Source organism: Pelophylax lessonae, assembly GCF_965119305.1.
Source record: "Pelophylax lessonae genome assembly, chromosome: 1".
Lineage (NCBI taxonomy): Eukaryota > Metazoa > Chordata > Amphibia > Anura > Ranidae > Pelophylax > Pelophylax lessonae.
The window spans coordinates 474,627,385-474,651,127 of NC_138768.1; the positions used below are offsets into that span (position 1 = coordinate 474,627,385).

General features: G+C 42.5%; 1 protein-coding gene across 1 annotated transcript in view; it reads left to right on the plus strand.

Moving 5' to 3' along the window:
* Positions 1–23,743, plus strand: part of GRIN3B (glutamate ionotropic receptor NMDA type subunit 3B) — a 151,315-nt gene that overhangs the window by 67,335 nt on the left and 60,237 nt on the right. Inside the window, exon 4 of the mRNA XM_082262220.1 lies at positions 20,268–20,413. Within this exon, the coding sequence (XP_082118346.1) occupies positions 20,268–20,413 (146 nt within the window). The remainder of the gene's footprint in view (positions 1–20,267; positions 20,414–23,743) is intronic.

The window sequence follows — 23,743 nt, forward strand, 5'->3', positions numbered from 1 at the left end:
GATTCACCTCCACCACAACTAAATGCTGATGCAGAAGGCTTCCTCTACTACAACGACAAATTATACATACCCCCTACTATGCGAACCAAGATCTTGGAATTGTCGCATGATGTACCTATGGCAGGACATATGGGTATGACTAAAACATTCAATCTACTTACTAGGCAGTTTTGGTGGCCTGACATGAAGACGACCGTACAAAAGTTAGTTTCATCTTGTGACATCTGTGCAAGGTCCAAAATTGACACTACAAAACCATCGGGTCTACTTTGTAGTTTACCAATACCCCAGGTTCCGTGGGAAGTGGTATCCTTAGACTTTATAGTGGACCTTCCAAAGGATTCAACACCATTTTAGTGTCAGTGGACCATCTGACCAAGATGGCACATTTCACTCCTATCCGAAGACTACCTTCATCCAAACAAACAGCGGAATTACTTGTGAAACATGTCTTTAAGTTACATGGTATTCCAAAAACACTTCTGTCTGACCGTGGTTCACAGTTCATCTCGAAGTTTTGGCAAGCTCTATGTCAGATACTACGAATAGAGCGAAAACTTACCTCTCCTTACCACCCTCAGACCAACGGACAGACAGAGAGAGTTAACCAGTGCATTGAGCAATATCTACGTTGCTATACTTCATATCTACAGGACGATTGGGTGGACCTCCTCCCGCTGGTGGAATTCGCCTATAACAACGCGACCCACAGCACTACTAAACAAAGTCCATTCTACTTAAACTATGGGTTTCATCCCACACTTCTTCCACCACGTATCTTGCCATCAAGTAATCCAGTGGCTTCTGATTATCTTACCCAAATAAAGGATTCCCTGGGTTTGCTCAACACCACCATCTCACATGATCATAGCCAACAAAAGAGGTACTACGACCTTCGTAGGAGACCCTCTCCCCAATATGCCATTGGGGATCTTGTCTGGCTTTCTACAAAAAATCTGAGATTAAAGATCCCTAGTAGTGTTGAGCGAACACGGACTGTATTATTCGTGTTCGTACCGAATAATTGGATTTTTTTTACCCGAACACGGACACGGACACTTTACTGTATGTTCGGGTAAAAATCCGTGTTCGGTCGTTTTATTTCCGGGTTTTGCATGCTTTGGCGCTCTTTTCATGGCGGGCTTTCAACAGCCAATCAACAATCGTTTAACTGGTGTGCCTTAAGCCATCCCAGCCATGCCTGCAAATGTCTTAGTAGCTGTGATTGGCCGTCTGAAGCATGTGACCAAGTCTTTATAAGTTCGAGGCAGCCGCCGCAGCAGCGTCATTCTGCTGCTTAGCTAAGGGACAGAGCACACATCAATGTGCTGGCTGCTGATTAGGGAAAGATAGGCAGGAAAAAACCATTTGTGTCCGGATAGAATTGAGGGACAGGTCGGAGTGTTTAGGCAGGGCGAGTTGTAGGCATTTTAGGGATAGAGTCTGCTGAATTATAGGGTCAGTGTCTTCTACAAACTACAATCGATATTGCTGTGTGGGGGGTGGGGTGAATCTGCACTCAATCCTGATCTACGATCTCTTCTCAATCCTGTTAGGGACAGAGTCTGCTGAATTTTAGGGAAACTGTGTTCTACAAACTACAATCGATATTGCTGTGTGGTGTGGGATTGGAGATAGGCAGGTGTCAGTGATCCACATCCATTTTTCTGTGTGTGAGCTGCAGTGAACACAATCTTTTTGGGCTGCAGTGAACACAATCTTTTTGGGCTGCAGTGAACACAATCTTTTTGGGCTGCAGTGAACACAATCTTTTTGGGCTGCAGTGAACACAATCTTTTTGGGGTGCAGTGAACAAAATCTTTTTGGGGTGCAGTGAACACAATCCTTTTTGGTGTGCAGTGAACACAATCTTTGTGGGGTGCAGTGAACAAAATCCTTTGTGGGGTGCAGTGAACACAATCTTTTTGGGGTGCAGTGAACAAAATCCTTTTTGGGGTGCAGTGAACAACATCCTTTTTGGGGTGCAGTGAACACAATCTTTTTGGGGTGCAGTGAACAAAATCCTTTGTGGGGTGCAGTGAACACAATCTTTTTGGGGTGCAGTGAACACAATCTTTTTGGGGTGGAGTGAACAACATCCTTTTTGGGGTGCAGTGAACAAAATCCTTTTTGGGGTGCAGTGAACAAAATCATTTTTGGGGTGCAGTGAACACAATCTTTGTGGGGTGCAGTGAACACAATCTTTTTGGGGTGGAGTGAACAACATCCTTTTTGGGGTGCAGTGAACAACATCCTTTTTGGGGTGCAGTGAACACAATCTTTTTGGGGTGCAGTGAACACAATCTTTGTGGGGTACAGTGAACAGAATCTTTGTGGGGTGCAGTGAACACAATCTTTGGGGGGTACAGTGAACACAATCTTTTTGGGGTGCAGTGAACACAATCTTTGTGGGGTGCAGTGAACACAATCTTTTTGGGGTGGAGTGAACAAAATCATTTTTGGGGTGCAGTGAACAACATCCTTTTTGGGGTGCAGTGATCAAAATCCTTTTTGGGGTGCAGTGAACACAATCTTTTTGGGGTGCAGTGAACAAAATCCTTTGTGGGGTGCAGTGAACAGAATCTTTGTGGGGTGCAGTGAACACAATCTTTGGGGGGGTACAGTGAACACAATCTTTTTGGGGTGCAGTGAACACAATCTTTGTGGGGTACAGTGAACAGAATCTTTGTGGGGTGCAGTGAACACAATCTTTGGGGGGTACAGTGAACACAATCTTTTTGGGGTGCAGTGAACACAATCTTTGGGGGGTACAGTGAACACAATCTTTTTGGGGTGCAGTGAACACAATCTTTGTGGGGTGCAGTGAACACAATCTTTGGGGGGGTACAGTGAACACAATCTTTTTGGGGTGCAGTGAACAACATCCTTTTAGGGTGCAGTGAACACAATCTTTGTGGGGTGCAGTGAACAACATCCTTTTAGGGTGCAGTGAACACAATCTTTGTGGGGTACAGTGAACAGAATCTTTGTGGGGTGCAGTGAACACAATCTTTGGGGGGTACAGTGAACACAATCTTTGTGAGGTGCAGTGAACACAATCTTTGTGGGGTGCAGTGAACACAATCATTGTGGGGTGCAGTGAACTCAATCTTTGTGGGGTACAGTGAACACAATCTCATACTTCTGAAGATTTGAGGGTGCTGCCTGTTCCATACTCCCCCTACTCCTCATCTAGCCTTTTAGGGGTACAAACAATAGTAATTGGGGCCTAGTGTGGTTGTGTACGTGTGATATACATACACTTTTTTTGGATCATATTTTCTATTCCGCTATTTAATCAAAAACCTTTGGGGATCAGTTAAATTGGGGGATAGTCTGTGTTGGTACGTGTGAGAGAGATCCACCTTTCCAAGTTGTTGGGGTTCATCTCATACTTCTGAAGGTTTGAGGGTGCTGCCTGTTCCATACCCCCCCTATTCCTCATCTAGCCTTTTAGGGGTACAAACAATAGTAATTGGGGCCTAGTGTGGTTGTGTACGTGTGATATACATACACTTTTTTTGGATCATATTTTCTATTCCGCTATTTAATCAAAAACCTTTGGGGATCAGTTAAATTGGGGGATAGTCTGTGTTGGTACGTGTGAGAGAGATCCACCTTTCCAAGTTGTTGGGGTTCATCTCATACTTCTGAAGGTTTGAGGGTGCTGCCTGTTCCATACTCCCCCTACTCCTCATCTAGCCTTTTAGGGGTACAAACAATAGTAATTGGGGCCCAGTGTGGTTGTGTACGTGTGATATACATACACTTTTTTTGGATCATATTTTCTATTCCGCTATTTAATCAAAAACCTTTGGGGATCAGTTAAATTGGGGGATAGTCTGTGTTGGTACGTGTGAGAGAGATCCACCTTTCCAAGTTGTTGGGGTTCATCTCATACTTCTGAAGGTTTGAGGGTGCTGCCTGTTCCATACTCCCCCTACTCCTCATCTAGCCTTTTAGGGGTACAAACAATAGTAATTGGGGCCCAGTGTGGTTGTGTACGTGTGATATACATACACTTTTTTTGGATCATATTTTCTATTCCGCTATTTAATCAAAAACCTTTGGGGATCAGTTAAATTGGGGGATAGTCTGTGTTGGTACGTGTGAGAGAGATCCACCTTTCCAAGTTGTTGGGGTTCATCTCATACTTCTGAAGGTTTGAGGGTGCTGCCTGTTCCATACCCCCCCTACTCCTCATCTAGCCTTTTAGGGGTACAAACAATAGTAATTGGGGCCTAGTGTGGTTGTGTACGTGTGATATACATACACTTTTTTTGGATCATATTTTCTATTCCGCTATTTAATCAAAAACCTTTGGGGATCAGTTAAATTGGGGGATAGTCTGTGTTGGTACGTGTGAGAGAGATCCACCTTTCCAAGTTGTTGGGGTTCATCTCATACTTCTGAAGGTTTGAGGGTGCTGCCTGTTCCATACCCCCCCTACTCCTCATCTAGCCTTTTAGGGGTACAAACAATAGTAATTGGGGCCTAGTGTGGTTGTGTACGTGTGATATACATACACTTTTTTTGGATCATATTTTCTATTCCGCTATTTAATCAAAAACCTTTGGGGATCAGTTAAATTGGGGGATAGTCTGTGTTGGTACGTGTGAGAGAGATCCACCTTTCCAAGTTTTTGGGGTTCATCTCATACTTCTGAAGATTTGAGGGTGCTGCCTGTTCCATACCCCCCCTACTCCTCATCTAGCCTTTTAGGGGTACAAACAATAGTAATTGGGGCCTAGTGTGGTTGTGTACGTGTGATATACATACACTTTTTTTGGATCATATTTTCTATTCCGCTATTTAATCAAAAACCTTTGGGGATCAGTTAAATTGGGGGATAGTCTGTGTTGGTACGTGTGAGAGAGATCCACCTTTCCAAGTTGTTGGGGTTCATCTCATACTTCTGAAGGTTTGAGGGTGCTGCCTGTTCCATACTCCCCCTACTCCTCATCTAGCCTTTTAGGGGTACAAACAATAGTAATTGGGGCCTAGTGTGGTTGTGTACGTGTGATATACATACACTTTTTTTGGATCATATTTTCTATTCCGCTATTTAATCAAAAACCTTTGGGGATCAGTTAAATTGGGGGATAGTCTGTGTTGGTACGTGTGAGAGAGATCCACCTTTCCAAGTTGTTGGGGTTCATCTCATACTTCTGAAGGTTTGAGGGTGCTGCCTGTTCCATACTCCCCCTACTCCTAGCCTTTTAGGGGTACAAACAATAGTAATTGGGGCCTAGTGTGGTTGTGTACGTGTGATATACATACACTTTTTTTGGATCATATTTTCTATTCCGCTATTTAATCAAAAACCTTTGGGGATCAGTTAAATTGGGGGATAGTCTGTGTTGGTACGTGTGAGAGAGATCCACCTTTCCAAGTTGTTGGGGTTCATCTCATACTTCTGAAGGTTTGAGGGTGCTGCCTGTTCCATACCCCCCCTACTCCTCATCTAGCCTTTTAGGGGTACAAACAATAGTAATTGGGGCCTAGTGTGGTTGTGTACGTGTGATATACATACACTTTTTTTGGATCATATTTTCTATTCCGCTATTTAATCAAAAACCTTTGGGGATCAGTTAAATTGGGGGATAGTCTGTGTTGGTACGTGTGAGAGAGATCCACCTTTCCAAGTTGTTGGGGTTCATCTCATACTTCTGAAGGTTTGAGGGTGCTGCCTGTTCCATACTCCCCCTACTCCTAGCCTTTTAGGGGTACAAACAATAGTAATTGGGGCCTAGTGTGGTTGTGTACGTGTGATATACATACACTTTTTTTGGATCATATTTTCTATTCCGCTATTTAATCAAAAACCTTTGGGGATCAGTTAAATTGGGGGATAGTCTGTGTTGGTACGTGTGAGAGAGATCCACCTTTCCAAGTTGTTGGGGTTCATCTCATACTTCTGAAGGTTTGAGGGTGCTGCCTGTTCCATACCCCCCCTACTCCTCATCTAGCCTTTTAGGGGTACAAACAATAGTAATTGGGGCCTAGTGTGGTTGTGTACGTGTGATATACATACACTTTTTTTGGATCATATTTTCTATTCCGCTATTTAATCAAAAACCTTTGGGGATCAGTTAAATTGGGGGATAGTCTGTGTTGGTACGTGTGAGAGAGATCCACCTTTCCAAGTTGTTGGGGTTCATCTCATACTTCTGAAGGTTTGAGGGTGCTGCCTGTTCCATACTCCCCCTACTCCTCATCTAGCCTTTTAGGGGTACAAACAATAGTAATTGGGGCCCAGTGTGGTTGTGTACGTGTGATATACATACACTTTTTTTGGATCATATTTTCTATTCCGCTATTTAATCAAAAACCTTTGGGGATCAGTTAAATTGGGGGATAGTCTGTGTTGGTACGTGTGAGAGAGATCCACCTTTCCAAGTTGTTGGGGTTCATCTCATACTTCTGAAGGTTTGAGGGTGCTGCCTGTTCCATACCCCCCCTACTCCTCATCTAGCCTTTTAGGGGTACAAACAATAGTAATTGGGGCCTAGTGTGGTTGTGTACGTGTGATATACATACACTTTTTTTGGATCATATTTTCTATTCCGCTATTTAATCAAAAACCTTTGGGGATCAGTTAAATTGGGGGATAGTCTGTGTTGGTACGTGTGAGAGAGATCCACCTTTCCAAGTTGTTGGGGTTCATCTCATACTTCTGAAGGTTTGAGGGTGCTGCCTGTTCCATACCCCCCCTACTCCTCATCTAGCCTTTTAGGGGTACAAACAATAGTAATTGGGGCCTAGTGTGGTTGTGTACGTGTGATATACATACACTTTTTTTGGATCATATTTTCTATTCCGCTATTTAATCAAAAACCTTTGGGGATCAGTTAAATTGGGGGATAGTCTGTGTTGGTACGTGTGAGAGAGATCCACCTTTCCAAGTTTTTGGGGTTCATCTCATACTTCTGAAGATTTGAGGGTGCTGCATGTTCCATACTCCTCTTCCTCATCCTCCCTTTAGGGTAGGAAAAAATTTAATCGGGCCTAGTCTGTGTTTGTACGTGTGAGATACACAGTTTTTTATCCTATTCCGCTATTCAATACACACCCTTTTGGTGTAAAAAACATTAAATTGCGGCATAGTTTGCATATTTGACATTTGCATATATTGTGCCTTGTTGCGCTGTTTTGGGTACTCCACCAACATGGCCAGTGGCAATGACGCCATTCTCAGCTTAACTATCCCACTTCTATGCCTCCTTGAAAAAACAATTTGGGCGATGATGGAAGAGGATGTGGCACAGGATGAGGAGGAGGAGGAGGAGGATGAAGAGGTAACATTTCAAAGGCTTTCAGGGCAGTCATTCGCAAGGGGCTCCGAGGGTGGGTTCCTGCACACACAAACGCCAGGGACACAATTGTCCAGCAGGGGCACAGTTCTGGAGGATGAGGAGGATGAGGAGGAGGAGGAGCTGGAGGAGGAGATGGAACCATGTTCACAGCAGGGTGGCACCCAGGCCAGCTCATGGCCATCACTGGTGCGTGGCTGGGGGGATACAGAGGACACGGACGATACACCTCCCACAGAGGACAGCCTTTCGTCGCCTCTGGGCAGCCTGGCACACATGAGCGATTACATGCTGCAGTGTCTCCACAACGACCGCCGAGTTGCCCACATTCTAACTTGTGCTGATTACTGGGTGGCCACGCTGCTGGATCCCCGTTACAAGGACAACGTACCGTCCTTAATTCACTCACTGGAGCGCGATCGCAAGATGCGCGAGTACAAGCGCACGCTGGTAGACACCATGCTGCTGGCATTCCCATCTGACAGCGGGGCCACAGTGGAAGCACAAGGCAGAGGAGGAGGAGGAGGAGGTCGCCAACGCAACCAGGGCACCGCCAGCACCTCAGAAGGCAGGGTTAGCATGGCCGAAATGTGGAAAAGCTTTGTCAGCACGCCACAACAAACAGCAGCACCAGCAGCTCAGATGGAACGTCTTAGCAGGAGGCAGCATTTTACCAACATGGTGGAGCAGTATGTGTGCACACGCCTACATGTAGTGAATGACGGGTCTGCCCCCTTCAACTTCTGGGTCTCCAAATTGGGCACATGGCTTGAGCTTGCCCTTTACGCCTTGGAGGTGCTGGCGTGCCCTGCAGCCAGTGTATTATCTGAACGGGTATTTAGCACGGCTGGGGGCGTTATAACAGACAAGCGCAGCCGCCTGTCCAGAGACAATGTGGACAAGCTCACGTTCATTAAAATGAACCAGGCATGGATCCCACGGGACTTTTCCGTACCTTATGCAGAATAGCAATGGATACCGACCTTACCCACCCATTGTTCCATTTTTGCTCTTTCTCACTCTTTTGGGGTGTACCCTCATTTAAAATTTTTGAAAAGAAGCAGTGTTGGCTACCTCGTCCTCCTCCTCAGGGCCAGATTAATGTAGGGGCTATTGGAGCTGCAGCTCCAGGCCCCTACCTTTTATATAGGCCCCGGGTTGGCCATATTCACTGTTACCGCTCTTCTGTCACTTGTAAACACAGAAGTCTGGCTTCTATGCTCGCTTCCCCAGGCAGCACCCTCAGAACCTCCCCACACAGCGTGAAGGCCGGACAAGGAGGGACAGTTGGCGATGCATGGATGTGTTTATGGGCTTCAGAGACAGCATCCCATGTTGAATTAGGCATGCATGGCTGCACCCTTCCTCCTCTGGGTGCATGGCAAGGCACGGCCCTTAAGGCCCTTCAAAATCCTCAGCACCAAGCCCATGATGCTGTTAATCCGGCCCTGGTCCTCCTCCACCGCCGCTTCCACCTACACCGCCCATAGGTGTGCGCAGCCTATTGCATTAAGGTGTGCACCCCAAAGTTGAAATACACATGCATGTGTTTGCCAGCAGGGAGAGTAATGTATCGGGGCCATGTACCTGTAGGCAAGGAGAAATAGAGCAGAGCAGGTCCCAGGGAGATCTTTCCCATCTCCTCACTGGCAATGCTATGTGCCCTAGGTGATTAGGGTGTGCCCAGGCACACCCAGCACACCCTGTGCGCACGCCTATGTCACCGCCACATCCACCACCACCTCAACCTCCCTCCTACTCCATATGGGCCTCGTCCTTCAGAGATGAAGAAGAACATTGTTTTATTTTTCTGTTTTTTTTTGTTGTTTTAAGTTATTTCCCTATCCACATTTGTTTGCAGAGCACTTGCCATGCTCTTAATTACGTTTTGCTGCCATTTGCAGCACTCTAGCCCTTTCCTTTGGTGTTTTAGAGCCATTTTAGTGCCTTAAAGTTCGGGTCCCCATTGACTTCAATGGGGTTCGGTGTCCGGGAAAAGTTCGGTAAAAGTCCGGGACACGGACCCGGACTTTTTTTTAAAGTTCGGCCGAACCCGTCGAACACGGACATCTAGGTGTCCGCTCAACCCTAATCCCTAGTAAAAAACTTGGACCGTTATTCCTGGGACCTTTCCCAATAGAGAAGCTTATTGGAAAAGCTGCAGTACAACTCACATTACCAACAGACCTCAAGATACATCCCATCTTCCATGTGTCGCTACTAAAGCCCCATGTTCCTAATCAAGGAATAAGGCCTACCATCTCACCTCCACCTCCTGTACAAGTTGAAGACGGAGAAGAATTTGAGATAAAGGAGATTCTGGATTCTCGTATCCATATAAGAAGACTCCAATATCTAGTACGATGGAAGAACTATGGGCCCCAAGACGACACCTGGCTGGATATATCCGATATACATGCCCCTAGACTGATTCGCCATTTCCACTCAAAATACCCGGAAAAACCAGTTTTAGAGGCCTTCCGGAGCCGGCCTTAAGGGGGGGTACTGTAATGTTCTGGTACCTATGGTACCCTTATTTCCATTTCTCTCCTAACATTGCGTCCCATCTTGCTATCCAAATGGAACGCATACACCTTTAAGGGCAATGACATCATCGCCGAGCGCCGCTATGAGCGGCTATTTCAATCGCCGGTTTGCTCTCACTCATTGCTCGATCAAACCGCATGTTCACCTTACCTTGTCTTGTGCTGCCGGAGCTTCTAGCTATACCCTTTGCCTGAACTGAACCGGAACCTCGCTGCCGATCCCGTATCTCGCTACCGGATCACTCCTTACTACTAGACCTTGCTACTACTAACTATCTAGTGATAAGTACCCCACAGGGGATTCCTTCCTAACCTATACTTTCACTATCATCTACTGCATATTACAAAGACTATTACTATCTAATCTATTCCTATCATCTGCATAGATTGTTAGCTCTTGGGACTACCATCATCTATCATTGCACTAGAGTAAGTGCATCTATCATTGCACTTACTCTATCTTGTATACATTCTGCTGTCCCCTACCATCTGTACTATACATGATTGCTAGAACCTATCTGCATACTACCATCACCTACCACTCTCCTGAATACTATTACTGAGTGCTCACCATACTATCGCCTGTCTCTCACCTCTATACTATCATATATTCTATCACTCCAGGAACATCATATTGAGTGTATGTATATTGCATAAACAGGCTGTGCACGGTGATGAAGTCCTGAGAGTTGGATATGTTGTTCAACAGAATCTCTACACGACTACTGAGTGTAACAATTCTGCAGCTGCAAATCCATTCATTAACAAAAAACGCATGAGCGTTACAGCAATGAACTTTTTTTTGTCCCCTAAATATTTTTTTTTTATTGCAAGGTGCAATACAACAGTATGCAATGGGTGTATCTCACTGTAACATATGCGGTAAGGGCCGCAATAAACTCTTTTGTCCCCTAAATAGTTGTTTTATTGCAAGGCGCAATACAACAATATCCAATGGGTGTATCTCACGGTAACATATGCAGACAGGGCCGCAATCAACTTTTTTTGTCCCCTAAATAGTTTTTTTTATTGCAAGGTGCAATACAACAGTATGCAATGGGTGTATCTCACTGTAACATATGCGGACAGGGCCGCAATCAACTTTTTTTGTCACCTAAATAGTTTTTTTTATTGCAAGGTGCAATACAACATAATGCAATGGGTGTAGGGTGTATCTCACTGTAACATATGCAGACAGGGCCACAATAAACTTTTTTTTGTCCCCTAAATAGTTTTTTTTTATTGCAAGGCGCAATACAACAGTATGCAATGGGTGTATCTCACTGTAACATATGCGGTAAGGGCCGCAATAAACTCTTTTGTCCCCTAAATAGTTTTTTTTATTGCAAGGTGCAATACAACAGTATGCAATGGGTGTATCTCACTGTAACATATGCGGACAGGGCCGCAATAAACTCTTTTGTCCCCTAAATAGTTTTTTTTATTGCAAGGCGCAATACAGCAGTATGCAATGGGTGTATCTCACTGTAACATATGAAGACAGGCCCGCAATAAACTTTTTTTGTCCCCTAAATGTTTTTTTTTATTGCAATGCGCAATACAACAGTATGCAATGGGTGTATCTCACTGTAACATACGCAGACAGGGCCGCAATCAACTGTTTTTGCTCCTAAATTTTTTTTTTTATTGCAATGCGCAATACAACAGTACGCAATGGGTGTATGTCACTGTAACATATGCAGACAGGGCCGCAATCAACTTTTTTTGCCCCTAAATGTTTTTTTTTTATTGCAATGCGCAATACAACAGTATGCAATGGGTGTATCGCACTGTAATGTATGAAAGAAAAACTGAAAAATAATTGTCCCCTTAATTGGTGCTTGTTGAATAGCAGATTTGAAATGCAGTGTCTTTCTAAACGCTGTAAGTCACAGTAAAATATGAAGGAAAAAAGTTTTTCTTTTTAAAATGCAGATTAAGCAGACACATATGCACACAGGTTGCAGGAAATGCCCGCTACACACCGCACGCCTAACAGATTGGATACTGTTGTTGTTCTATTCCGCTATTGAATAAAAAAAAAAAAACATTTGAATGAAAAACTAAAAAATTATTTTTTTACCCTAAATACTGTAAAATAATTATTTTCCCCTCACATTGGTGCTTTTTGAAGAGCAGGTTAGAAAAGCGATGTCTGTCTGACATACAGTCTTTAAAGTTAAATATGAAGGAAAAAAATGTTTTTTCTTTTTTAAATGCAGATTAAAGCGGAGTTACGGTCACAGCATTTTTTTTCAATAAAAATACCCCCGGGACAGTCAGGGCTAGTACATTCCGCAATGGATAGCCTCTGTACTGTCCCGGCTCGCCCTTACCTTTTAGAAGAAATACTTACCTTGAAAATTTCTTCTCTAGCGCCGCCATCTTGGATGTGGGCAGCTGAAGCCAGCGCGTCCTCTTCTGCGTCCTCTTCCGTGTCCTCTTCTCAAAGAATGCACCTGCACCAGCCCCGCTTGTCACTTCCGGTGCGGGTGCGTCATCCCTCCACAGCTTCTGGGCCTGCCCAGAAGCTGTTTAGCAGGGAATGAGGCGCCGCACCGGAAATGACGAGCTGGGCCGGTTCAGGCGCATTGATTCCTTGGAGCGATGACGTTCAGCTCCCAGGAATCAATGCAAAGAGGAAGTGACGGCGCGTGGCCGCAGAGGGAGGAAGTGGAAGAAAGATGAGTATATTTTTATTCAATAACAAGGTAAGTAAACAAAAAAAAATCGTAACTATCCATTTCTTTTGCAGGTGACCAAAAGCAAGCGGATGGCCCAAAATCGATTATTTCGATTTTGTGGCCAGAACTCTGCTTTAAGCAGACACATATGCACTGAGGTTGCATGAAATGTACAGCACCGCACGCCTAACAGGTTGGATACTGTTGTTCTATTCCATTATTGAATAAAAAAAAATAAAAAACCCATTTGAATGAAAAACTGAAAAATTATTTTTTTCCCCTAAATACTGAAAAATAATTATTTTCCCCTCACATTGGTGCTTTTTGAAGAGCAGGTTAGAAAAGCAATGTCTGTCTAAAGACTGTATGTCAAAGTTAAATATGAAGTAAAAATGTTTTTTTCTTTTTTAAATGCAGATTAAGCACACACATATGCACTGAGCTTGCATGAAATGAGCAGCACCGCACGCCTAACAGACTGATAAAATGTTTTTGTTTCTCCTTTCTCCTCCTGACTTGGCTCAGGTGAGGGCATAAAGATCGTTCACTGCACCCCCCACACAATACAATCAATGTATATCGCTGTCTGATTAAAGCAGATTCTTCCTATCCTATGCTTTCCCTACAAGCAATCTCTCCAGCCTGGCCCTACAGTAAACTCCTATCTCTCCCTCCGGGCAAAAACATTGTGCACAGCACCCCACACAATCAAATCAATGTAGATCACTGTATGATAAAGCAGATTGTTCCTATGCTTTCCCTACAAGCAATCTCTCCAGCCTCGCCCTACAGTAAACTCCTATCTCTCCCTCAGCAGCAGTCAGGAACCTCTCCCTACAGTAGTTATAGCAGAGTGACGTGCGGCGCTGTGTGACTCCAGCTTATATAGAGTCTGGGTCACATGTTGCACTGGCCAATCACAGCCCTGCCATTAGTGGACAGTACCCAAACATACAGTGAAATGTCCGGGTTCAGGTCCGGGTACCGAATACCCAAAAGTCCGGTACGAACACGAACAATACAGTCCGGGTTCGCTCAACCCTATACATAACCCCAGTAGGAAGAATAGCTAATCTGAGCTTCTAGCGTGGACAGATTGATCTATTATATATATATATATATATATATATATATATATATATATATATATATATATATATATACTGTATATATATATATATATATATATATTTTTTTTTTTTTTTTTTTTGTTAAGCCAGCAAATTGAAGAAAAAAAAATTCAGTTTATGGCCAGCCTAAGAATAACCACAAGGGTGCCTAAACTGATTTTAAGGGGCCATCCTACCAAACTCCATGATCACAATATACTGTACAGTACTATGCAAACGTTTTAGGCAGGTGTAAAGTAATGCTGTAAAGTAAGAATGCTTTCAAAAAATATATAAATTAATTATGTACGTATTTTTATCAATTTACAAAAGGCAAAGTGAGTGAACAGAAGAAAAATTTAAAACAAGTTAATATTTGGTATGACTACCCATTGGCTTCAAACCAGCATCTATTCTTCTTGCACACTTGCACACAGTGTCTGAAGGAATTCTTCAGGCAGGTTGTTCCAAACATCTCCGAGAACTAACCACAGATCTTCTGTAGATGTAAGGCTGCCTCAAATCCTTCTGTCATTTCATGTAATCCCAGATAGACTTGATGATGTTGAGATCAGGGCTATGTGGGGGGACAAAACATCACTTCAAGGACTCCTTATTCTTCTTTACCCTGAATATATAGATGTGTAAAAGAATGGTTTTACTATTCATTTATATTTTAACTGAATGGGTTGTTTTACAAGGTGAGGATTCATACTGTATACACTCACTGGCCACTTTATTAGGTACAGCTTGCTAGTACTGGCTTGGACCCTCTTTTGCCTTCAGAACTTCCCTAATTCTTTGTGGCATAGATTCAACAATTACTTAGAGATTTTGATCCATATTGACAGCATCACACAGTTGCTGCAGATTTGTTAGCTGCACATCCATAATGCAAATCTCCCATTCCACCTCATCCCAAATGTGCTCTGTTGGATTGAGATCTGGTGACTGTAAAGGTCATTGGAGTACAGTCAACTCATTGTCATGTTCAAGAAACCAGTTTGGGATGAGTTGAGCTTTGTGACATGGTGCATTATCCTACTGGCAGTAACCATCAAAAGATGGGTACACTGTAGACATAAAGGGATGGACATGGTCAGCAACAATAATCAGGTAGGCCATGGCGTTTAAAGGATGCTTAGTTGGACCCAAAGTATGCCAAGAAAATATCTCACAAACCATTACACCACCACCACCCTGAACCGTTGATACGAGGCAGGATGGATCAATGCTTTCATGTTGTTTACACCCAAATTCTGACCCTACCATCTGAATGTTGCAGCTGAAATCAAGACTGATCAGACCAGGCAATGTTTTTCCAATCTTCTATTGTCCAATTTGAGTGAGCCTGTGCAAATTTTAGCCTCAGTTTCCTGTTCTTAGCTGCCAGGAGTAGCACTCGTGTGGTCTTCTGCTGCTGTAGCCCATCTTTTTCAAGGTTTGATGTGTTGTGCATTCAGAGATGGTATTCTGCATACTTTGGTTGTAACGAGTAATTATTTGAGTTACTCTTGCCTTTCTATCATCCCAAACCAGTCTGCCCATTCTCCACTGACCTCTGACATCATCAAGGCGTTTTCGTCCACACAACTGCCACTCACTGGATATTTTCTCTTTTTCGGACCATTCTCTGTAAATTCTTGAGATGATTGTGCATGAAAATCCCAGTAGATCAGCAGTTTTTGACATACTCAGACCAGTCTGTCTGGCAACAACAACTATGCCACAATTAAAGTCTCTTAAATCCTATTTCTTCCCCATTCTGATGCTCAGTTTGAACTTTAGCAAGTCGTCTTCACAAGGTCTAGATGCCTAAATGCATTGAGTTGCTGCCATGTGATTGGCTGATTAGCAGTTTGTGTTACCAAGCAATTGAACAGGTGTACCTAATAAAGTGGCCATTGAGTGTACACTTTAAATAAAAAAAATATAGTGTAGCGCTAATCAATGTACATAAATGAATACTACAAAAAACATCATAAAAAATGACCAGCAATATAGCATGTGATAAGTCCAAAGAAAAAAACAATTGTGCAAGTGAAAGTCCCAAAAGGTGAAAGATGAGAATGTGAGTATCCAAAACACAATTGATATCTAGAGATGTCGCGAACCTAAAATTTGCCATTCGCGAACAGCGAACGCGAACCTCCGCAAATGTTCGCGAACGGGTGAACTGGGCGAACCGCCATAGACTTCAATAGGCTGGCGAATTTTAAAACACACAGGGACTCTTTCTGGCCACAATAGTGATGGAAAAGTTGTTTCAAGGGGACTAACACCTGGACTGTGGCATGCCGGAGGGGGATCCATGGCAAAACTCCCATGGAAAATTACGTAGTTGACGCAGAGTCGGGTTTTAATCCATAAAGGGCATAAATCACCTAACATTCCTAAATTGTTTGGAATAACGTGCTTTAAAACATCCAGTGTGTGTATACGATCAGGTATGATGTTGTATCAATCAGGTAGTGTAAGGGTTACGCCCGCTTCACAGTGACAGACCAAACTCTGACAGACCAAACTCCCCGTTTAACGCACCACAAACAACCACAAACAGTCCATTTGCAGTGGGTACAGTACAGTCTGTGGACCTGACACTCACTGGCAGGCAACTATAAAAAATATATATTTTTTTAATTTGCAAGGTGCTGTGCCACCGTATATATGAGTGGTGGGCACTGCAGTGGGCACAGTACACTCTGGGGACCTGACACTCACTGGCAGGCCAGGCAACTGCAATTATAAAAAATATATTTTTTTTTAATCTGCAAGGTGCTGTGCCACCGTATAAATCAGTGGTGGGCACTGCAGTGGGCACAGTACACTCTGTGGACCTGACACTCACTGGCAGGCCAGGCAACTGCAATTATAAAAAATATTTTTTTTTTAATTTGCAAGGTGCTGTGCCACCGTATATATGAGTGGTGGGCACTGCAGTGGGCACAGTACACTCTGTGGACCTGACACTCACTGGCAGCCGGCAGGCAACTGCAATTATGACAGAGGAAAAAAAAATATTTTGGTGTGCACACAGTACAGTCTGTGGTGGGTCTGTGGCCTCTCACACATGGCGGGCAGGCAACTGCACAATAGATATATATATATATATATATATATATATATATATATCAAAAAAAATTTACTGAAATACCAGCCCTAAAAAGGGCTTTTTGGGGTGCTGTCAGGATGCTGTCCTTACAGCAGGAGTGGACCGAGAACACTATCTAATAACTGTCCCTATTAACAGCAGCAGCAGCAGCACTCTCCCTGCTCTCACTAACACACTGCTTCAGAATGATCTAAGATGGATGCTGCCCTTGCTTTTTTATAGGAGGTGGGAGGGTGTGGGAGGGAGGTATGCTGATTGGCTGGAATGTGTCTGCTGACTGTGAGGTACAGGGTCAAAGTTTGCCTCAATGATGAAGTATAGGGGGCGGACCGAACATCGCATATGTTCGCCCGCAGCGGCGGACGCGAACAAGCGATGTTCGCCGGGAACTGTTCGCCGGCGAATAGTTCGGGACATCTCTATTGATATCCAGAAATCATACAGTGAATCCTTCTTATGACACCACAGGGAAGTGCAGGTAGGGGACACCACTGTGTAAAGTGTTGGGAAGCAGCTTAAGAAGATACAAGCAGGCACATCAATAAAACAGGACTGTGGGTCCGACCGCGGCGTCCCGCGTGTTCCCAACCAGTATACAGGAAGTAGGCCGACACGGATGGGAGCGTGTGGACATCGTCTTTTGATGACGAAACGCGTCGGCGGTACCAGACGCAATGTCCACACGCCCCCATCCGTGCCAGCTTGTATCGTCTTATTTGTAAGTAGAATTTTAAATAAACCTTTTTCAATACATTACGGGATTACGCTATGGTCTTCTGTCATATATCCTTTACATATATTCATACCTATTTGACTACTGTGGACCTGCTTTGGAGATCTGGATCTTCCTTGGTGCTGATTCCCTTTGGAGATACTGGGGTCCATCTGTTGTTACTATGCTTGCTGAGGCTATCTCATTCATTTGAGTGGCCATATTGCTCTGGTAAGCTGCTTCCCAACACCTTACACAGTGGTGTTCCCTACCTGCACTTCCCTGTGGTGTCACAAGAAGGATACACTGTATGATTTCTGGATATCAATTGTGTTTTGGATACTCACATTCTCATCTTTCACTTTTTGGGACTTTCACTTGCACAATTGTTTTTTTCTTTGGACTTATCACATGCTATATTGCTGGTCATTTTTTATGATGTTTTTTGTAGTATTCATTAATGTACATTGATTAGCGCTACACTATATTTTTTTATTTATGTTTATTGGATCACCGTTTGTTGGTCTAGTGTCAGCAGCTTTTCTCCCCTTCATTTACACCAGTTATTCATATTTTTAGCGCAGAAATCTTTCACCCCTTTTTTTTTTGTGGAGTGTACACTTTAAGCCTGCTCTCCCTCTGTTGATTGCTCTACTGAACCTTGTGTCCTCTGTAAAGTCACACTGACTTGTGCCTAACAATCAGAGGCAAAGGATATGCAGACTGGAAAATGCTCATGCCCCAACTTCACTGTGGCCTCTTGTAGGATAGGTGTAAGCCACACCAGATCCACCTCCACCTGCTTGTGCAAAATAAGCTCTGGGTACTGGAGGAAAACCTATGTTCCAGTGCCACAAATTTTGGCCAGATGCGTATGCGAGTGTTAACAGGAGTTGTTAAGGGCTCTATGTAAAATGTCTTTGAAATTCAGCTGTAGAGTAGCTGACACTGCAACAAGACAACACTGCACCAATACATTAAACAAAATTACATCCTCTTACAAGAAACCGCACATTATGCCTGGCAAGCAGACTCCTCTTTTTTTTTTTTAGTAAAACATAAGGCCATCCAAAAGCGATGGCTTTTTCCTTAGCTTAAATGGAAAGTACAGTATAGCAATTTCTAATGAGTACCTACTTGGAAATATTATCGCAGTATACACTTTAAATCATTCATGTCACTATTACATTGCTAACTTTTCTGTTTTCTTATTATTTTCCTTCAATTATAAGAAATGAATGCTGTATCTCATGACACTTTAGAGTTGGTTCTTTTTATACCACCTCAACATGACTTTAATTGTTGTATTGTTCCCTTTGTTATTTATTATATCAAATATAGAGGGATAACTGTGTTGGATTTGGGATGGCCATACATGGATCGCAATTTGGCCAGTTTAGCAGGAAATGAATTTCGATCTATGTATGGGCACCCTGGTTTTACACAAGTCGATCTACCAAACGGCTTGTGTACAACCAGCCTGTCAGATTTTCTAGAGCAATTAGTGCCATTGGCTACAGCTGTCAACCCTAGTCGTTGTGTTCTACAGGCAGGGAAGGCTCCCGGCCAAGAGAACACAATAGCACTGCGGTAGGGATTCCATTAACATAGTTCCACTTTTGGTGGAAGGAAATAAAACTGCAAAATCTATGGCCTGCCCTAGGCTAATTCAATCTTTCTGCAATTGTGAAGATATCTCCTGCACAGGAAGTACATTATTTTCATTGTTATCTGACTCATTGATTTTTATTGTGGGAAGGAGCAACAAAGCACTGCTGGGGACAAGGGGCAGTGGAATCAGGGCGGTTGTTTGTGGGGTTGCACAGTTCCATGTGTAGCACTACAAAGTAGGGAGCATGCAATGAGCAATTTTGTCCCCCCCCCCCAAAAAAAATACTTACCTGGGTCCTTCAATAATCCAGCGCTATGTCCCTCTCCAGCAGTACTAGTCTTTCTGTCTATCGCAAGGAGTTATTGTCTCCCACTGCTGTCAATCAAATCCAGTGAGGAGAGATGGGGGTGTGGCTGAGCCACGCTGTGTGTGCCTATGATTGAAATAGCACACGGCTTGCTATGGGGACACACTCAGAACAGAAGGAGCTGACAGGGCCAGCAAGGGACACCAGTAGAGGAGGTCCAATATCCTTGCACAGGTAAGTATAAACCTATTTTCATTCATTCCTTCTTTAATTTTAGGTAAAAAAATATTATTTTAATATCACTTTAAAATAGTATTTGGTAGTGTGAAGTTGGCCTGCCCTATCCTGTCTCCTGTGACTTTCTAGTGGACCTTAATGGATAGCCTTAGTGTAAAATGGTGCAGGAGATGGGGAGGCAAGCCCATTCTTAAAGTTACCAGAAAGTGTTGACATTTGCATATTACCACACTCCACTTTTCATGGTACTGGTGTATTCTAGAAGACATCATAAGACACGTCCAAGCACTGCATTTTTGTGCTACAGCCTATTTAGTACTATAGTGCTACTTGCAGGGTTTCTGGATTTATGACTCCATTTAATTAGGTCACTGGTAAACAAGCTTTGCTATATATTAATATCATATTATAAATGTCCAATACTGACTTTAATTGCTCTTGAAGCAAAGGATTGTTCTGGGCATCATATTTGTTTTAAAAATGAGGTAATCTGCAGTCTTACGATATAATATAAAATATGTATTGCACTTGACTGAAAATTCATCTTGTAAAACCATTAGACAAAATATGTGGAGGATAGTTTTAAGGAATGTTTAATCAGAGTTTGCATGACAATTCTATTTCTTTCCTTTCAGCTTCATCATCCTTCTCAGGGTTTCCGCTTTGGAACGGTGTGGGAAAGCAGCGCAGAACAATACATTAAAAAAAGTTTTCCTGAAATGCACAGCTACATGCGAAGGTTCAGCGTCCCATCCACCTCAGATGGAGTCCAAATGTTAAAGTGAGGAGGCATTTCAATGACAGGGTGGGCACAACTGTTAGACAATATAATATAATGTGGGGGTATCCATGTTTAACTAACTAAACGCCAAAAGTTTCAGGGACTTAGATAGCTAAACATCTGATCAGTACCAACCAAATGAAGCACTTACTTTCCTCTTACTCTGTACTCTTACTTTCTCCAAATGAAGCACTTAAGCCCCATACACACGCGTCGAAAATTGGCAGGGAATTTTCGTCCGACGACCGATCTTTCCCGATTTTCGGCTTGTTAGTATGATGCTTCCGACAACCAACTCCGACTTTTCGGCCGAAAAAAATCTGGTGTGCAGACTATAAAATTTTTGTTGGCCGTCAACACAACGGCCGATTTTCGTGCAGTCAGTACAGATTTCGACAGGGAAAAATCTGATGAGCAAGTCTGGGCATGCTCAGTGAAGAAAGAACACAAAGAAACCAACCCAACACATGACATCACTTCTGAAGTAGAATTTTGTTGGGCGAGAAAATTTGTGTGCAGTCTAGGCACATTCCAACCAACAAAACACAACTCTGGACAAAAGACGGACGATCGGCCGGCCGATAATCGTTGCGTGTGTACGGGGCTTTAGTCTATTTTTTAAACCCATTAATATGTTTTGCATACATTGATCTCAAAATCATACAGAATGAGAATTCCCTTGAGTTCTACAGCTACACTCCGGGGCAAGAAAAATAGAAACTCTGCGCCCACACTTACTGTTGTAGAAAAGAACTACATAAATATAAAATAGACATCAGTGATTCAGTTTCTACATGTAATTTGTATGTGAATTAATTAGCCAAAATAGTGTTAAAATGTAACTAGGCTACCAAGCAGGAAGGCGTGTTTAGACAATGCCAAGGTCGTCCATTTGTAGAGTCTTTAAAGTCTGCAGGTTTAAATGTGTATGATAAATAGATCATAACACAAAAAACTTCTCCCAAAACATCTTCGGTTTAGCAAGCAGATGCGTGATAAATTTACATGAGAGACATGGATGGCTCAAGCCATAACAGCCAATCACCAGTTAATAATAATATCAAATATCTAATATCAAAATGAACAATGCATCACAGTCTTGACTCTACATGGAATGACAGCATATGACCACATAGGGCACTTGGCCTATCTATGGTAAACCAAAGGAAGAATATGGGGTAGCTTAAAGAACCTATTCATTTTACTGCAAAAGACTACATCACCCTTATTGTAACATTAGGGTGCAATAATTACAGCATCTAGAGAAAGGAGTATCCAGCCATCAACCTTGGGCAGTTGCATGAAATGTGTTCTGAGCCATACATGGTCCAACACTCTACTAAAAAGGGGTTTCTACAGAATTTTATGGTCTAAGAAATGTTGTGGCACTGTGTAGATATCCACATAAAATCAGCTATGACAAGTATTGGGTTTTACACATTCTAATACAACAGGTTAAGCATGGGCTTTTGTAAGATTCCATTTATTCTTAAGTAGTTCTAATGGTGCAGCTTTATCTCTCATAGCTAAGTATGTGTTCTGTTAGCTACTTGTATTCTTTCCCTGTCAGAGTAGAAATGACAGCCCACTGTCACACAGTAGGGCCCCTTTGAAATGTATCAGTCTCCTGCCTGACCTTGGGGCTGATATATCACACTAAGTCTAGACTTATAGAGAAGAAATACTATGATGTAACCCAGCCATCAGTTTCTTTTTTGAAATCCTTACAGAACCTTATTATAGCTCTATTTAGTTTGGTCTTAAGTTCTGTACATGGTCATTGGACAGAAAAAAAATGAGCAGGGAAACAAGATTTTAAAGCAGCACAAACCCAAACTTTACATTGGAAGTTATAAATAATCATGGAAACTTTTGAGCTTTAAACTTGGAAAAGCATGAAAACTTGAGTTAAAAATAGCTTGAATGGCAATAATAAGCAAAGTTTTTGTTGCTTTTTTTTTTTTTTTAACAAAACTAGGTTACGTTATAAAAAAGCACTTGCAGTTCTGAGGTTGACATTTAAGTTTCTGTAAAAAAGCTGAGCAACAGCATTGATGCGTGAAATTTCTATTCATTTTGGTAAGATCAGCGAACAATAAATTCCAGCTGATTGCTATTAATTACTGCACTTTGCAATATAAAGGGTCATATCACTTAAAACCAATATTTACATTTTTGGTATACAATGGCGAGAGCTCTGTGCTTTCTACCGTTACCATAATGAGAAGGTACTGCATTCCCTGTCAAAATTCTGTTAATTTTAAATTATTGAGAATGCAACCAAAGATGTTTGGACATAAAAAGGTGGGTGGAACCACCCAAATCTCCCACATGACCAGAAAAAAGAGCCAGAAATTATAGCGGGGGGATCTCCTTTTTGGGGTATTCATAATATGGAAGCAAGGGGCTTTAAAGGATAAATAGAAGCTGCCATTACTAAACTATCCTTAATGAATTCTAGTTACCTGGCTGCACTTCTGATGCTCTGACGTCAATGCTGTCTGAGTCAATAACCCAGAAGTAGTAGAGATAAGTAGTTCTAATCCTCATTGATAGGTTGTTTGTTCTGCAACTGTGATTGGAATATACCAAACTCAGTCTCAGCCAGGTATCTAGCATTTTAAGGTGGACAGCAATGGCAGGGCCCAAACCTCTCTCATGACATACTTACTTTAAGACATATAAGTCCAAAAAACATTGTTTATAACTGAAATATCACTGTTAAATGGACTAACTTTTTTTAAAAAAAAACTCTTCATGCACCATAAATCCATTAGGAAACATGAAATACCATGGCAGTGTTAGATGATTAAAAGGTTGATGGATTTCTGCGCTACTAAGTGAAAGGTGACATAATATTATCTAATTAAAATAAATAAATGGAAGCTGCACACATGGACCAATAGAAAAATCCAAAAAATTGCTCTATAGAAATATGTGTAGCACTTAACCCATTTGGTAGTGTAAATAGATGGTAACAAATAAAGTCAACATGTGATACTCAAAAAAATAAATACATTTATATGAATAAATAAATAAATGAATGAATAAATAATATGAAATATAAGTCCCTATAAGTCCACTTTGAAAGTCCCAGTGAATGTGCAAAATAAATCCAATGTAAATGGAATGTTGATAAGAAGAACCACAAGTCTCAGCATATGAATGCCATTCCGTTACTGGATGGAAACACTCAAGGGTAAATCCCAAAGACTGCTTACCAGATGTAGGTGGTCATCCAACTCAATGAATAGACCTCAGCGCGCTTAATTGATAATGAAGAGATCCACCAGGCGTGAGGCCATATGTGAAAAAGAAGGGATTCAAGGA